This window comes from Thermobia domestica, chromosome 13 (genome assembly GCF_964235325.1).
Source record: "Thermobia domestica chromosome 13, izTheDome1.hap1.1, whole genome shotgun sequence".
NCBI lineage: Eukaryota > Metazoa > Arthropoda > Insecta > Zygentoma > Lepismatidae > Thermobia > Thermobia domestica.
The window spans coordinates 131,455,464-131,474,298 of record NC_137466.1 but is presented as its reverse complement, the minus strand read 5'-3'; the positions used below and the strand labels follow the sequence as shown (position 1 = coordinate 131,474,298).

Here is an 18,835-nt window from a genome sequence, read left to right as displayed (position 1 = left end):
ATATAAGTAGCTGCTGGATTTTCACAAAATATTTTTCTGTCTTTAAGTGTAGGTTTTGAAATATTTTTTTTCCAGTAGCTTGTTATTGTATGCAAGTCTTTCATATATCTATATATATTTTTGTTTTCCACAGTTCCATTAACAGCATTATTTCGAAGGTCAGAATTTTAAATAAATTAGACGTGGTGAAGTTAGAGTAGTATTCTGTTGTAGTTTTCACACAGTAGTTGTACCTAATTCATTTTATTTTTGGTTTATGGGCTGGGACGATCTATGTGCTTTCAGCATATAGCATCATCTGTTCAAAATAACAAAATTAAAGATTTTATATAGAAAATATCAGAAAATTTTCAAGCATTCATAACTTAATTTAATAATAGAGAATTAGGCGTAGTATTTTCTGTGAAATGTGTTATTTAATTTTTGTATATAATATCGAGGTGTGCTGAAACTGATTTTATTTATACCACTGTGGAGCAGAGGGAACTGTTTATGAGCCACTACTGTTTAATGCAGCCTACTTGGCAGTGTTATCTACGTCTTTCAGTGAAATTATGTTTTCAAGTTCGCTGTCAATTTGCCTGGATGTTTAACTTTTTATATGCCACAGTGGTAGAAATATATTCTATGTCAAATGTCATTTTCATGCACTATCGTCTGCATTATCAGCATTCTGGAAACAGCTCGTAAATACTGCTGCTGCTGGGTGTGAGATGTTTCAGCAGAAATCCTACAGTGTATTAGTGTAACAGTTCCCTCTAGCTAGATCTATCTTTTCTCAGTGTGCTTATGTTTTATTGTAGGATTGTTATTGATACATTTTTAATAAATATACACATAATTGCCTCGAATGTTTAGGAGCAAATCTCAATTTTTGATTTCTTTCTTCAGGGAAAATAACTTAATTTTTGAAGTAGGAACAATATTCTAACATATGATTAATAATCTTATTATAAATAAAAAATTAAAAGAGTACATTTTGATGCAGATACGTTGAATGGTATGCCTTGTAGAGATAGAAGTATTCACACGGATTAGGAACTAATGGCTGTTCTAACAAAGAATTCACACTCAGAAACCACTTTTGCAGCTTGTAGTTGCTATGAAACACGCAAATACGATGAAATCTAGACTTTTATCTTTTCACAATCACAAAGCTACCGTTCAGTGTTAACAGAAAATTTTAAAAAAGCGATTTAGTTTTTCTGTGTGGATGATAATGAATGATTAAAAAATCTAACTATGTTTACTCTCGTGTGATTACTTTGAAACTAACATCAGTCTGTTCACATCATTAAAAATATTTAGAAATTAATATAAACGGTTTCATCTGTGTTTCCTCAAAATAATTAAAATATACAACGTAAATACATTATTCACATGTATAGATATGTTCGTTTCTAAAAGTGTGGTCTCCATTTATATATCTAGACTCTCCTTACTCACGTCAGCAATCGGAAACTAATTTCAGTCATGTGTTTGTCAACCTTGTCTGTGACATGTTTTGTAGTCAGAATCAGTATAGAATAGCTCAGTTTTTATGTACGAATAATCAAAAATCAGTATACTAACATTTAAACTACGATGGCATCGAAAGCCACTTCCTAGTAGAAGAACATATTTTGACATCAACTAGAGTAAGTGAATTTTATTGAAAAGTGATAGTAAGTTATTTATATTTACTTGCGTTACACCAACAACTCAGATGATCCATTGACACCATATAGTCTACATGTTACTCTTACTTTGGGGAATATTACACTCTTCGTCAGCAGGGTAGCTCTGTCTTATATAAATACCTCAACACGTAATATGAATGTAGCGTGGGCTTGAATTGTAAGTCCTCTCCGTAATTTGAAGGAAGATTAGAATTATGTATATTTCTGCCGGGCTGTGTGATTCTGGAACTGTTGACACCAGGGCACCTTGTGGTGTCATGCGTAATGCGAACTTGTTTTAGATTGCAGTATCAAGGTTGGCGTCCACTAGACATCTAATTCGCTGGAGTACTTCTCTTCATGAGTAGGTATAATTAGGAAATATCAATTAATCTATCGCACAAGTTGCATATCTCATTACGCTTTTTGAGATTTGGATATGAACCAACGCCCTATTCGGGAAATGCAAAACTGAGCTAACAACGAAACTAATTAAGAATAGTTATCAGCAATAATAAACTGGGAGAAAGATATATTGTGATAGGGCCTACTTCGGAAATCACGCGCATCCTGATTATCCACATTCACTACACACTGCTCGAACTTTCATCTAAAGAAATCCAATGATGTGAGAGTAATGGTAGTGTATTATCGTGGATAGGAATGGGGTAATAAGGTTTTAGGAACCTCAGTTGGTCACAGTAGTAACGCTTGTGATCAACACTAAAAAGGTGCACTAAGATGGATTTTCTCCGCAAAGCACATGTACTGTATGTACTATCATAGTCTATAAATGCGTCACATTGTTACTTCGAAATATTTTACTCACAACGTTATTAGTAAGTGAGTCTTTTCACGAGTTTAGTGAGGATATTGATTACGTGGGTGGAATAAAGGTGCTAATTATGTACAACTTCTTCACTTGGTCTTCTTATTCTCGGGTTAAGTGGAAATCCCACAAGAAGGAGGTTTTACAAGCTGGTATGGTTTGAGTTTCACAAATGCAAGCTCTTCCGCTCCTCTTGCACTGTACATATTGTGTTCAATTTTGGACTTTTGAAGATTGTACTTGATAACTTATGTATCTTAAGTTATATTCATAAGGATCATGATTCAGTTTGACGGTGATAACAATAACTCCATTACGAACTCTTAGAAACAGCGAACCGCCCAAAGCGTTTGTTTGTTTTCTATTAGGTTATATAACTAATTGTAGTTGTTAAAGGAACATACATTTTGTATACGGAGATATTACGAATCGACCGTAATTATGATGATTGGCTGTCTGTAATCTCTCTTGTGGATTGAACAAAAATTACGATTACCCACTTATACTAATAAGATTAATACGAATATAAAGCGTGAATTTCTACTGAATACTGTTTACTGTCTTGGGTTTAAACCACACTGATATTGTGTATTTTAGTGTTGAACTAACAAATTGATAGATGAGGTAAAAATGGTTTGTTTTATTTAACCTAGATTTTCATGTAAAGACAAATCTCTTTTTTGAAAAATAGTTCAATTTGTTTTTGGTATATACATCTAGTGATATGTAATAAATTTATAAAATTGAATTGATTTACATTTCAGTATCTTGAGAAACGTTTTAATAAGACGGTGCGTATTTTGACGTCAGGAATTTCTCTTATTTATCTGGTGAGTAATATACGTTACTGTACATAGGGTCCGGAATGGGACTATTTTTAAAAGTGTATAGTTTTAATATGATCAGAGATATAGAAGAAAAACATGCATTTAAAAGGATAATTCAAAAAGTTTATTGGTCTTACTTACAAGTTATTCTAACTCAGTGTAACTCCACGTGAGCTCCATATGTAACTCTTACAATATCTAGCCTAAACTCAATCTCTCGCCACGTATTCTGTAACATCTGAGGTGGTACTGCAGCAATCGCATTCCTAATACGGTTCTTCTGTTCATCAAGGTTACGTCCTTTTCACCAGAATACACAAGGTCTTTCACATACCTCCACGGGAAGAAGTCCAGAGAGTAACATCAGGAGAGCGTGGAGGCCACCTAATTGGCCCGTCACGGCCTACCCAACGGCCAGGAAATTCAGTATCAAGGTACTCCATCACTTATAGGCTCCAATGTGGAGGGAGACCATCTAATTGTAATATCACTTGAGGTTGCAAATGTTGTAACTGGGGACAGCAAGGTGTTGAAGCATGCCTAAGAACACATTTCCTGTTATGGTTTGCTCTATGAAAAAGAAGGGGCTTATAACTGCATTATGTGTTAAATCACATCAAACATTCAGTTCGGGACTATCTCTAGAATGTTCTATGTACGCATGCGGATTCTCAGATCCCCAAATGCTAACATTGTCTGTTAACACAGCCAGACAAATGAAAAGTTGCCTCATCAGAGGAAACAACGTTCAATAGGAAATTATGGTCATAATCAATCCTGTCCAGAATTTCAGTCGTAAATGCTGCTCTCTGTGGCTTATCGGTAGCCTTAATTTCTTGCACCAATTGCACCTTATTTGCGCGCAAATGTAATCACTTGAGTGCCACATCGTACACTGTTGACTTTGCCAATTGCCTACTCGCTACGCGAATTGACTTCCACGGGCTATGCGAGAAATACTCTCTTATTGCTTCCACATTTTCTTCTAACACATTCGATTGCTGTGTTGTTTCACTACACTCCCCGTTGATAAAAATCGGTCCTTCCACGCCTGGATATTGTTGCGTAATGGAGGATCCTTGTGGTAAACACGTCGAAACTTTCGTTGAACTTGATCAAAACATTTGTCTCTGCAAACCACCACACGCATCGCGCCTTTTTGACTGCCGACCCTACTTCTGTTTCTCTGCGATACTAGCGCCGTCACCGGTAGTTGCTCAAGTATGAAAATTTGCTGAACAAAACTTTCTGCGTTTTCCTTCAATATGAATTTTTTTGTTCTGTATCTCTGACCATATTAAAACTATACACTTTTAAAAACCGTCAGTCCCATTCTGGACACCCTGTATATCTGATGGTCTATAAAGTATTGAGCCTTTGGAGAAGATAGAGTTATTACCCGAAATCTCGTGTTACGTGTGTTGCAGCTGGTCATGACTAATGACATTTGAAAGCTACTAGATGTGAAAAAAGTGTTGAAATTCTTATAAATAATCAGACGTAAAGTATTGCATTATGTAACTTTACGCAAGACTGCAATCTACTTCACACTTTCGATAAAAGCGCAAATGCAGAGCAAGGACGTGAAAAACTTCTCTTTACAGAGAAGATTTGTTATCAAAAGCAACAGCTAAAAAATGGTCAGTCGCCTGCAGTATGGGAATTTCGATGTTCAAGATACTTCTTGCAGTAGATGACCAGTCAGGAAAAGAAGAATGATATTTTAGTCAAGTCGAGCAAGACCGGCATGCAAACAGTCATGACATTACCAATGATCTAAATATTTATCACCAAACGATGTTAAATCGTTTGGTGGGAGATGGCTACATAAAGAATCTAGACATTTAGGATGCTAAAAGTTCTGACTCGAAAAATTTACTTCATCACATTTCCATCTGAGAATCTCTACTCAGCCGTAACGAACTCTACCCACTTCTAAAGCGTTTGATCATAGGTAGATAAAAAGTGGATAACCTACAACAATAATATGCAAAAACAATCGTGATCAAAGCAAAGAGAGCCCCCACAGTTTGTGGCAAAGCTCACATTGACGCCCAGGAAGAATATGCTGCGTGTTTGGTGGGACTGGAAATCAAAGCGAAGTACGAACTACTGCTACCTGGCAGAATGATGGACTTGAACATGTACTGTCAACAATAAGTGTGAGTGCACCTAGCAAATACAATGGAAAGACTTTTGTATAGCAGAAAAATATTGAAAGATCATGGAGCAAAATGTTGCTTTTGTTGTTTCGTATCCTTCGGTTTTCAGATCACACTAAATTTAGTTTTAATTCTGACCTCCAAAGGCTCAATATTTATTAGGTAACTTGATGTATTATATATATATATATATATATATATATATATATATATATATATATATATATATATATATATACACTTAACAGTCTTGACAGGGCTCATTTCGCCATGTTGCGTCACCACAAGAAAATTTGAAAAAAAACGGAGAATTGTGCGTCCATTAGCCATTCCTGGAGCAAATTGACTATTATTATTATTTTTTGCGACTTGCTGTACAGAATGTCCCAGTTTGAATTCGTAAAGAAGAATTTCTCGGAATTGGTATGATTCATGGTTAATTTGGACGACTCTCCTCAACAACACATTGTCTTATCACTATCTGAGTTCCCCAGACTAATTTCTGAACGTATACTACGTTTGTGACGTTCAAAGAGCGATCTCGGACTATCAATGTATTGTGTTACTGAGGTTAACTTTTCTTCAGACGTGAAATGAGACATTTCATTAGTACCAACAAATACTTGTATAAATTCAGTATGGGAGTCGCCTTTTATTCTAACGATAAATTGAAAAGCAAGCTTAATGTGGAAATACCTTCTGTCAATTTGAACACACTTTAATATCTTTTCGAAGTTAAAGTGCTTTAAATATGTAACATTATTTAGTCTTTTTTAGTGCTTTTTATCTTGAAAGAGTAAACTCTTTACCTGCTACTTAATAGGTATAAATTAGCTCTAAATTCTCAAATCAAATTAATTTTACTATAATAATAATTAAACTATTCCTTATACTATTTCGACCTCATGCCTAGCGATAATCACGAAATAACATTTTATAATTGTCGCGTTCAGCTTACAAGGAGATGAAGCCCAGATTTCGTCATTTTGGTTATATTTCATCTTTAAGATCTTTTGAAAACAGTGGTAACCTTTTCGTGTACTTAAGTGCAACGTATAAAATTCAAATATATTTTTCTGGCAACATTGGTAAGTTGATTTCATTCCTTTCAGTTATGAACCAGGGTGCGAATTCCTGTTGAGGATGAAGTTGAATTCCCCAACTTAATATTTTGTAAAATAATTCCGATCAATTAAATACCTACTGGGGTGTATAAATTGATACAATTTTCAGAAGCATTCAAATTAACTGCAGTAATTCATATATTGGGGTAATTAACATATATTTCACATGTTGGACTAATTGATTGGTGAACTAGCGGTTAGCGGTATTATTAATCTTTCATAGCACAGTAATTATGGATGTTTAAATATGTTAACTCTCCATGTCGATTAATTCCAGTGTAAAAAGATTTTTTATATATATATATTTACATGTTGTTCGCTCCACCTCGACTGTTATGTCTTCGTATCCTGCTGTGAAGTGTCCCAATTGTGGACATACTTATTGGGTAACAACTTACTTAAAACAATTGATTCTTAGTTCATCATTCTTACCATACAATGTAGGTAGTTTTTAATGTTAATTCAGATTGGAATATTGCTTGAGTAAATTACTATATATATGACAACAAAATTTTAATTCACGTAAATAAGCGAGCATATAAACAAATATAATATTTGTTTTTTTCTTTATATTGTAGCTATTATGGATTTCAATTAATACATATGCATCAGCTTTAATATTCAATCAAGGTAAGAGAAAATATTCCCTGACAATATTAAACAAATAACAAACAAATGATAGTTGATATTTAAAACTACAATAGTTTTTTGTTTGAGCAAACGCCTCATGTTTTACTGCAGGCAGTATTAAATGTTCTTCAATCAGCACCCATTATATACAATTCGTCTGAACACAAAGTTCAAACGTCTTGTACGTATGAAAATTGTCGTGAAAGTTTCCCGTCATTTTTCTATATTAAACATCTTAATTATTTTATTATGTTACCTATGCTTTTTTCTTTTAATTTTGAATGTAAATTCTAAATACCAAATTTCATGTACGTTATTTTAGTAGTTTCCTCTCCTAGGATACTATATTTTTATATATCTTTCTTTTATGTTTTAATCGCTTGTTAATTTTGTAGTGATTTCTGATTTTCTTTCAAATGAGTAATGATAATATCATTGAAATCTATCTATGGATAAAAACGATAATTAACATATTTTCTTAAAGAAATAAATTTAAATTTAAAAATTAACATAAATCAATGCCAAGTAGAACAATATCCTTAAACTTATAATTCATAATGAAGGGAAAATTTCCGTATAATCACAAATTTGGCATCGAGTTTCACTCCATTCTATGGCAATAGTATTAACCTCAATATTTTCCTAAGCACTGCTAATTTATAACAGAAAAGACCAGAGTAATGTAAGTACCGTTAAGTTTGCTTTTCTCGAACTCAACTGCCTAAAGAAAGTATTTTTGCTTTTATATTAGAATGTTAACAAAGTATTGCAGTACAATGTAGTAAATAAAAAGCTACTAATCCACACCTAAACTCAGAAGATAATTTTGGAAAACAACATTGGAAAATATCTACATAGAAAAAATTAAGAAACCAAAAGTCATTTTTCACTTTCCTTGTTTATGTCAGCTAGTTTCTTGTATCATTTTTACATATTTTATTGAGTTTTGTTTGATTTTGGTTTTAGCATCCCTTGCAACAAGGCTAAGTGAAACGTGGACCCATAGCTTAATTTTGTGTCTGAATCATATAAACTCTCGACAGGAATCGAACCTAGGTTTTCCATGGCAAAGCTAACCACTTAACACGAGAGAGCTCTCTAACTAAAATATGAAACAGAAAACGTAGGCAATAGGAAAAGGAATGGATTTTATTGATTAATGTTAAACACAAAACTAGCGTAACGTCGCTAACTTAATGTTAATAAAAACAAATGAATAACTAGTTCACATAGATTTTTGTGTAAAGACTAATGTATTGAGAATCTGGGACGAAATGGCGCGCCTAAAGAAGAAGCACGAACAATGAGGTTTTCTACCAGAAAATCACTTGGAATTGGATCCAACTTGGAAGTGTTTTAATTCCCCCAAATTCATTAATAAGTGTTTAAGTTTCTTTCTACCACCAAAACTAGGAAATTGGACATTACTACTAAAGGCAGAAGACCAATTACTACTTAACTTTGTATGACAGACTTTGAAACCACATTTGAGACTGAGCCTATATTATCGAACTTTTAAGGCTTGTGCATAAAAAGTGTTCATTATTTGTAGTTCATTATTTGTAGTTCATTATTTGTAGTTCATTATTTGTAGTTGTATTTTCAAACTCAAATTGTAACTAGTTCAGAACTTTATTAATAAAAGTACAGAAGTAATAAAAAATATTTACCCGTTAAAATAAAGAAAAGATGGAAGAATCCAAATTTCGGCTACAGCAATAAGTTTGTAGTGCGATTTTTTAAATTTCGAGTTTTAACTATTTTCGTACCTTCTTGTACCCCCAAGCAAAAATATGTACCATTGAAATAGCCGAAAATGTATCATTGATGGGCCGAACCAAACGTTTTGCTACTTCGATGAACTGTAGTGTGATATCTTTAAATTCAAATTTTAACTAAGTTGGAATTATGCACTAATTCTGTATACGAAGAAAAAAATTACCATACAAATAAACAAAGGAGGGGGCAAATCTAAATTGCAGGTTTTATTTAGATGGAGTACGACATTTGAAATTTGAATTTTAACTAGTTTACAATTTTTAAATACGTTTGTATCTTTTTACTACCAAGCAAAAATATGTATCATTCAAATAAATGGAGGGAGGGCCAAATCAAATTTTGGGTTTTTCGTTGTAGATACTTTGGTTGGTAAATAATCATCGGCGGCAATAACACTCAATTTGCTTCTCCTCAAAACAAGACTTCAATCGCCATTTTCGAATGTTTTAAAATTATCACATCTCTTCTCCGATTTCATGGTACCGAAACCCTCTAGCAGCAAGTTTATGGTTAAATCTTTCTCATCATAGTATTGATACTATTGATCTCAATCAGCATACTTTGTATAAAAAGTATTTGTTTTCTTCCATTCCTTGCAGCAAACTGCCTATATTAGTGACCAACGTATAGTTAAATCTCTTCAGGAAATAAGTGTTTTTATTTCATAACCTGCAATAAAGTTTTCCCTGTACTCAATCTGACCTCACTTGTTCACAAATTTCGTTATACGAGTAATTCAGACATCCATTATCCTGCTGTGGATTCAAATGAGATACTACTTTGAACGCCTATTACTCATGATACACACCCGAGCAGATTATCGCTTGCAATGTTTCATACATTATGCCCTTTGTTATGCGATTATAGGCAGTATAAGCTGAGGAAACTGTTCGCGGAAAACATGGAACCGTCGAAACTGGAAGTTCAATCAGTCTCGTGTTCGAGATTTCGTGCTCAGTAGTGCGGAACTCTCTGCAGCTGAAGTCGTGAAGCACTTTCAAAAAGAAGAATCGAGTCGTACTACTGTGTACAGAACATCAAAAATGACCAGAGATGGGATTTCAATGAAAAAAAAGAGAAGAGGGGAAAGAAAAACATGATTATGACAAAAAAAAATCAAAGTGAAGATTGAGTCACAGATGGACGAATGTACCATTTCAAGTGCTAGATGTGCATTAAAGTGAGTCGTGATGTTATGATGAAGTGGCTACTGGAACTGGCGATCAAAAAGGAAGACAAAAAAGGATGCTCCATATGCAGGTCGAAAATAAAAACGAAACAAAAAGTCATTCTGAACAAAATTGCCAGGAACAAGTTTCGGGCCTCGGCTGATGATAGGGACATAATAATGGATGACGAAACACTTATATTGATATAAATGGGTAATAACTTAGTGGAAACATGTCACACATTGAAGCTGGTCTCATTCCTTCCCTGAATCTGTAAAATTTAAATTTCAAAACTAAAATTTCCACACAAACTACTCATCTAAATGACAATAAGCAGTAAAGCTCAATCTTCACCATATTTTCTTAAACAATTGATTGGTGCAATAAATCAAAATATATATCAAAAAGAATGTATTTGAAAGAGACTTATTCCATTTAACAAAGAAAGCTATCCGAATGGTGATTACATCTTTTCGCCTGATTTAGCTTCTTCTCACTTTGCAATAGGGACGCAGCAGCTAGTGGACCGGGAGAGAGTGCAGTTTTTGCACAAAGAGCGCAATCCACCAAATGTGCCACAAATCCGTCAATTTGTGGAATTGTGGGCTCATTTGAAAGCAAAAAAAGTTCCATCTACTATATCATATTTTGAAAAAAAAAACAATACGTCAATTCAGTGAAACTACTTCGAAGAACTGACGGGGAATATGGGTCCAAAAGTCAAAGCAGCTGCTAACCAGGGTGCTCTTTCTATCCTTAATTGATCTAATATAATTGTAGAACGCCTATTGTGTCATCAGAACAAAAGCTGTGACTTCTCATATGTAAGTAAACAAAGTAGGGAAATTCAAAAGTGTGTCTCACTTTATTCCACAGCAGGTTAGTTAAGTTTTAGATACGTAAGTAATTTCCAATATAAATAATACTTGTGAACGTTACTTAGACTGAAGCAACAAGTAGTATTTATTAATAAGCGTAAGATAAAGAGACCAGGAATGATCTAAGTCGAGGACCGTCATTACTTTATATATATATATATATATATATATATATATATATATATATATATATATATATATATATATATATATATATATATATATTCTTGATATTGAATTTTTCTTATTATGTAGATAACATCCCCAAGAATGCTGGTTATTTAGGATGATCACTACGTATTTTATAATATTATTCATAGGAGTATGGTATCTACTTTCAATTTTATCCTTTCTGCCACCTACTTTACTAAAGAATTATTCGCCTTTACTGCCTTGAAAGCTTTCGTCAAATCGACAATAGTTCTGAGAACGTTTCTAAATTTCATACAAGCTATAACTTAATTACGAAACATTGTAATTAAAAATTCACTGTACTGAGCCATTTACTTCCTAAGTCATTATGACGTAATACTATACAAAACTAGCGTTTCAACGAGAATAGTATTATTTTAGAATTCCTTTTTCTTTAGAACGAAATGGGAAGACTATCGACAAAATTATTAGAGTTTCACTTTTTTCATTAGTATACAAATATGTGATTGTTTATATATATATATATATATATATATATATATATATATATATATATATATATATATATATATCAAATGTAGGGATAATTGGTCTCCTTTCTTTTACACTCCAATTCAACAATGTCAAGTTAAATATTGGTGAAGTTTCTAACAGTAGTGTAAAGCATTTGACAGTGTAAAGTTTATATCTTCTATCAAGCTGTATCATTCAGTTACTAAGAATTACAGAATTAAACCTAATTAAACGGCTCCAGGTTCTATTGCTCATCTTCCCTATTATTATTATTATTATTATTATTATTATTATTATTATTATTATTATTATTATTATTATTATTATTATTATTATTATTATTATTATTGTACTGCTTGTTATTAAACATGGAACATTAAAGAGGCAAGGTAGCAACGTCATAGTTAACAGACAGAGACTGATGGTACAAGTAAAAATTTATTAAACTTACTGCTCTCAGCGACTTGTGACAACGTGGTGACAGCGGAACACGATTGATGACGGTCAGTAGTTTGTCACTCAACATGAGCGGTCAGAACAGTTGCAATACTGTGAGACATAGAGAGGATGGGACCCTGGATATTCTCTTGGAATATGGGAAGCCATGAATTCTCGAAAAGATGTCGCAGGTATAAACTCTAGCTGGCGGAGTTTGCAGGTGTGAGAGGCAATCACACCCAAAACATGTAATTGGGGAGACATTGGGAGGACTACTGGCCAAGGAATCAGAGCAACACTTTGTGAAGTATATACAACATGTGACGAAGTGTTATTCTTCTAGAATGTAGTCCTACGCAGAACTATTCACTAAAAGGTCTACAAAAATAAATTCTTTCGGTTTATTGTCCCACGATTATGTCTATTAGTCTAAAGGAACCGATAGCTAAAGGAAGTGAGTAATGATGGAAGAATTGTTGGAAAAAGAATATGGGAAGAAACGGGAGTTCCCCGAGAAAATCACAAACTTACCGGTACTTGGCTGGGAATCGAACCAAGAACTCCATTCACCAGAGGTAAGTACTCTACCGCTGAGCCTCCGTGCACTCCTACAGGGACTAGAATTGGATACAACTTCTAATCAATGTACTGTTAGGTGACCAAATATCCATTAAAGCGTAGTAGACAAGAACGGGCACAGAATATCATGGCAACCGACACCATTATAGTTAGTTTCACAACGGTGGTAAAAAAGATTAAATAGTACACAATTCTAAGCTAGTTAGAACTTGAATTTCAAGACTTTTCATCACAGCAGATCGAAGTAAATCTATTTATTTATTCATACTTCGTTTATTTGATTTTCATACTTTTTTTCTTTTTTGTTAACACAAAATTAGTACAAAATTCACAGCTAGTTAAAATTCGAATTTAAGAATGTTGGATCCTTATTAGCCATTTTCGAAAGAAGAGGCACTTATACTTGAGTTTGAAATTAAACTGAAAATTTCCTTAAAAGAAAAGAAACATGTGAATTAACGTTTAGTCCACACTTTCGAACAGTAACATATAGAAATAAATTCAATTTCAGAACTGTGCATTGTTTCTAATGTTACCCATATGGCTCAGTCAGGCTCTGTATACTGTACGTTGTTGCATAAAAGCGAACAGACATTGATTATATTTGTGAAGTAATGCCTGGATGCTCTTTTTATGCTAGTGTATAAACCGTCGACAGCCCACTGGAGTAGTGTGACAAACAAGGTGCAGAAAAATCACATTGTAAACATATTAGATAGGAAACATATCAGGCGACCGTGTAAGAAATGCCAACAATGTACTCATCTTTGTTGCAATAAGACTTGTATATTTCGAAAATATGCTACTGGGCATGGTAATAATGAAATATGACTTCCGAAGTTCTCATGGTATAAATTTGTCCTCCACTACATTCTTCAAATTGAGGTGATTTAGAGTGAAGTTCTGAACATGTAGTAGCCACGATCGCGTGTTGTCCCAGTTGTGCAAAACGACACACCTGCGATTCGGCTGCAATAATGTTTGACAGTTCATGGTAGCAGATTGTGTTTATCATAATAGCGTCTAAAACCATAAGCACCCATAACTAGAGTGTACGTTAGGCAAAACCTGGAAACAATACCATCTGCCACCTAGTGTGTCTGCCGACCGTGTTCACATACGTTTATTTTAGTGGGCGCTTTTGTGGTTAGTGGAAATGGTTACTGGATAGGTGAATGCTGACCAAAAGGCAGTTCTATCGCTCCTCCAAAATTCAGTTGACATCGTTGAATCTTCGGTGCAGAGAGTCTCATACCCTTTAACGTGCTTCGTGTCGAAATAACGCTGCGTACGACATTTTAATGGTCCATAACATCTTTGTGAGAAACTTTTCTTTTATTCCATTGTATTCTCAAATTGGTTAGTCTTGGATCTTGAATTCTACTGTTCATTGATTTCTCACATTTCTCTGTCAGTTTATCTTTGCTAATATATGCATGAATTTCGCCCTACAAGAAACCTCATTAACGTAGGCTGACAGTGCACAACGTTCTTTTATATTACTTCACTGAGGTGAACAAAGTATAGTGACTCTTGCACACAGGATCTCAGCTTCGTCCCCCATGACGTAATACCTACGTGCTACTTAAACTGTCGCTTCGTAAGATAATACTGCGCTCACTGTTGCTAGCGCTGTGAGGTATCACACATGCAAAACCACATTGAAATCATAATCATTTAACCTCGAACCTGTCGTATAAATTTGTCAGTTGAATCACACCTGTCAGTTCTTCGTATTCAGAAACAGCACTTATTCTTCAATTTCTTTTTAAACATAGGTAAACTGCTCAAGTAAAGTTTGTGTGAAATATGTATATTTGGCTTCTAACAACAAGTAGAACATTAAGTAGAATTAATCTAGTTTATTTTAAGATTATAATATGTTTCAAATAAATTAAGATAGATACGTTAGTTATATTACTGATCTATGCCGGTAACGAAAATACTGGTTGCTAATGGGAAGTATTTTGGTAATAGAGATTTAAGTGCGACTAGATTATAATGATTTTTAACGAAAAAATATCTAATGCGAGAGTTAAAGCCGACGAAATTATTACCTGTAAATGTGGAGAGGAAAGTCCAAATATGGCGTCTATGGTATAGCTCTGTTCTTTTATATTTCTTTCTAATCGAGTGCATAATTCATAAAGTTAAATATATGCATTAAGTCGTTATTTGCTGTATGTACCACATTATTTTAAAGAATTAGAATAACTCACTATCCATCAGCTACTGAAGTTAAAATCTAACAAGTATGCTTAACACAATGGTGCTGGTGCAAACAGTAAGACATCTTGTTCTTCATTTTGTCCAAGTTTTTGGCTTCACATAAATACAACCCTCTGTACACATTCTTTATTTTTTCTAAAATTTTATTTTTTAGTGATCTATTATTAATTTTATCTTGTGTTTAGTTGCAGGTGTCAACATTTATATTGTTAGTGTTGTTGTCAACGGCGTTTGCATATTCTACACGTGTCTGGTAAGAACAAGTTTGATCATCTTGAACACTATGCTATGCTAGTATTTTGTTATTTATTATGAAAGAGCAAAACTTGAAATAATTACTATAATGCCCAAATATTACGGGGGTGATATACCGCTACTAGATGCTTGGTATACTACTATCACACACACAAACCAAAGAGAAGGAAAAGAATGCCTTTATAAATAAGTATGCTAAATTTAAACTAGAAAAATGGGAAACGAAGGCAGCGATTGTTTAGTGTTATTATTAATAGTATGCTTAACGTTCTCTTTTTAAATACAAAGAGTTCTCTGATGTTTTACATTCAACAGTATCACCTTGAGTCGCTTTATTCTATATGCCAAATCATAGCTATTTAGAAAATCGTTAGATATGATGTTAATTTTGGAAGTTCAGTATTATTTTTCGTGTCTCTTAATAACTGATGCTATCATTGAATATTATTTAATTACAAATTTTAGTGACATTTATGTGAAGTTTAAAATACTTCTAAAATATCAGTCCTAAGTGTATTCAAACATACAAACTGCCCTCATAAATCTAATTCCAATAACCTGTGCTCAAGCCTAAAATGTCTCCATTTGATCACATTGAAGCTATTTTGGTATTCCTTACTGAAAGTATACATAAAATGTTGGAATTGTTAAATGTGTTTACAGAACAAATCACAACATGTGGTTCTTTATTCCTTTTATTTATTATGCTTCTTATAACTTACTGAATCAAAGACAAGAATGGAAATCGAAAATAAAAGTAGGCTGAACATAGAAAAAAGAATCTAGTATGCCCGTGACTTTGTTGGTCCTTGGAGAAACCATAAGGTTACTTAAAATTACTTAAAAAGCATAATTTTGGGAAACAAGTTTTAGCTCAATTTTAAACTCTTATTAATCACATTTCTGTTGTTATGTATTTGTGTGTCATGAGCAATGTCTGATATTGTTTATGAATTTGATAAACTTTTTTTTTGCTATTGTAAAAACATTGTAGAATATGTTTGTAAACAACAACACAACTGTTGAACAGCATTTTGAAAGATATTTCATTTTAGTATGATGTCAAAACGGATGGTGTCAGAGAAATTTTTGGTTGGTATACCTAGCATCCCCACTATGTGAATCTGGTTATTTCTTTACCAATATTGATTAGGATGTAGCTTTTAGAGTTTTGTGGAAACCCAAATAGCATCTGTTAGTACCAGGAACTAACAGTACATTTTAATGCACCTATGATCTGCAAGCTAGAGGTACCGATAATTTGGGAATGTTTTACCATTGTATGTTTATCGGCCAAACAAAGGCGTAATAAAATGAGAAGCAAGTCATTGAATTATTAAATGTGTATTTATAATTAAACATAATTTAGTGTGTCTTGTGTTGTTTGCGTAGCATGTCTATGAGATATTAAAATAGATGTGAGTTTTAGTTTTAGAATGTAGTTGGTAGGTTTCTAGTTGAAAAGAACATACTTTTACGCCGCTTAGATCTGAGAATGGAAATATTGTATTTTGCTTCAGCGTTTTTCCAAAGTAATAAACTCAGACTTTTTGTACACTGGAGAGTACAGTAAATGTACTAGTTTGTGAAACGACGTAGTTTTTTCAGTGTATCGCTGAATAGATCTTTATCACTGTTACTGTGTGTCTCTGTGATCCCTGAAGATTATATACAACTGGAAAGTTCCGAATTGAAGTAATACTGTTTCCATAATCTGGTTGAAATTTTACACGTACTCTCAAAATTATTTGATGAAATTTTTTATCAACCAGAAACTTATCTGACATTATCCATTTTGACATCTTACTAAAATGAAATATCTTCCAACGTGCTGTCCCACGCTTGTGTTGTTGTTTATAAGCAGATTGTACAATGTTTTTTCAATAACTTAACAAAATAGTTTCAAACATTGACATACCGGACCGCGCTTATAACAACACAAATGAGATTAATAGAATTTTAAAATACAGCTAAAACTTGTTTTCTTAAATTATGTCTTTTAAATGATTAAACTTGAAGACTATGTTCACAATAATAACCATGGTTGAGATGGACACCAGAAAGATTTTCACATGTACACAATCTTGTAATTTACTAACCATACCATGTGCATATATACATATATAGAATGTCTTGTCTAACATTCTGACCTCAAAAATTATCGAAATCAAACAAAATTACCAATATCTACATCCAAAGAAATGTCGTACATCAGAGGCAAAATGGGAGGATACACAAAATCGTCACACTATGAAATCGTGTTTTCCACATCTTGTTTCTTTCAGTTTTTTCCCGCCGATCTAAAGACGCATACATCGCTTTATGATAAATGCATTTATCAAAAAGTATCATATTACCCAACCATACACCTAATGTTTGCTAAACTGATTGTAATAAATCTTCGAATTGCAGTAGTGTTCAAAGTTGGCCTTTGTTGCAATTCATAAGAAACACTTAGACGTAAATTAACGACTTTTTTATGAAGTACGAATATGCCATTAATTTGTACTAGGTTAATACAAATGTCAGATAAGCCAGTTATATTATATCCATCAACAGAAAGTTACTTTTGAACGGCCTGACAACGGAATAATATATATATATATTACCCAATGCGGACGTTTAATTCACTGCTGCGAATTTAATTTGATCGTTATGAAAATGAAAGAATGCTGGAGAAACCATCATGAATGATGTTTTATTCTAATTACATAAATACACTTCTCTTGCACGCTCAATCAACAGACTACGTAGAACATAATTATGTGTTCAAATAACTGTCAATAAGAAATACTATTTTTCTCCTGCAACTTATTACAACTGTCACAACTATTGGAAATAAATGTCTTAAAGAATGATATTGTATTCACAGAATACAACAATATCTATGGTATTGTGTGAAATGAATGTATTACATTTCATTTTCTGAGTTTATTTTCAAATGTTTTATTTTAATTTATTTCGAAGGGTGGACTGAGAGCCGTTGTATGGACGGATGTATTTCAATGTATTATTGTGTATGGATCTTTTATTTTCCTTGCGGTAAAAGCAACAATCAATATTGGTATAGATGAAGTTTGGGAAAGGAGCTATGAAGGTGGTCGCCTTGATATTTTCAAGTAAGTACATGCTCTGCAAAGTTTTCGTTAAAATACTGTTGGTTTCATGTCCTTCGCTGAAAGTTATTTCATCAAAGAAATGTGTTACAGTTAACTCTAGTCTACAGTTTCATCTAACTCCGATAACTATGTAACGTGAGTTTCACTGTTTAAGGAACTGTGTAGATCAGTTTTGTTCAGTATTCTTTGGTAATCATAACGACTCATAAGAAACTGTTAAAGTTAATGTGGTCTACGTATTGCTTAAAATTTTTACTATTTCTAAGAGGAACAGAAGACCACGAACATTGTCGAGCGTAATGAAACTAGCGCGTGATATTATATAATCTTAAATCGCAACATTTTGTTTTCTCTTTAACAAATAGTTACCAAAAAAAATAAAGTCAATGTGAAATTTGCGCTGCGTTCTATAACTTACAAAACCCAGAATGCAGATATATTTTGTGGCTTTATTTAAACTTGAGAAATATCAACACATCATTTACATGTCAAG

The 18,835-nt window shown here is 33.2% G+C and overlaps 1 protein-coding gene across 4 annotated transcripts in view; it reads left to right on the top strand.

Annotated features, from left to right (window-relative positions):
- Nucleotides 1–18,835, top strand: part of LOC145668509 (sodium-coupled monocarboxylate transporter 1-like) — a 252,034-nt gene that overhangs the window by 171,851 nt on the left and 61,348 nt on the right. For 3 of the 4 annotated variants that reach the window (XM_081736476.1, XM_081736478.1, XM_081736477.1), the window contains exons 4-7: nt 3,252–3,317; nt 7,179–7,230; nt 15,154–15,221; nt 18,191–18,342. In XM_081736476.1, the coding sequence (XP_081592602.1) occupies nt 3,252–3,317; nt 7,179–7,230; nt 15,154–15,221; nt 18,191–18,342 (338 nt within the window). Of the gene's footprint in view, nt 1–3,251; nt 3,318–7,178; nt 7,231–15,153; nt 15,223–18,190; nt 18,343–18,835 lie in introns of those variants that run through there. The other variant, XR_014128030.1, reaches the window with a different exon arrangement.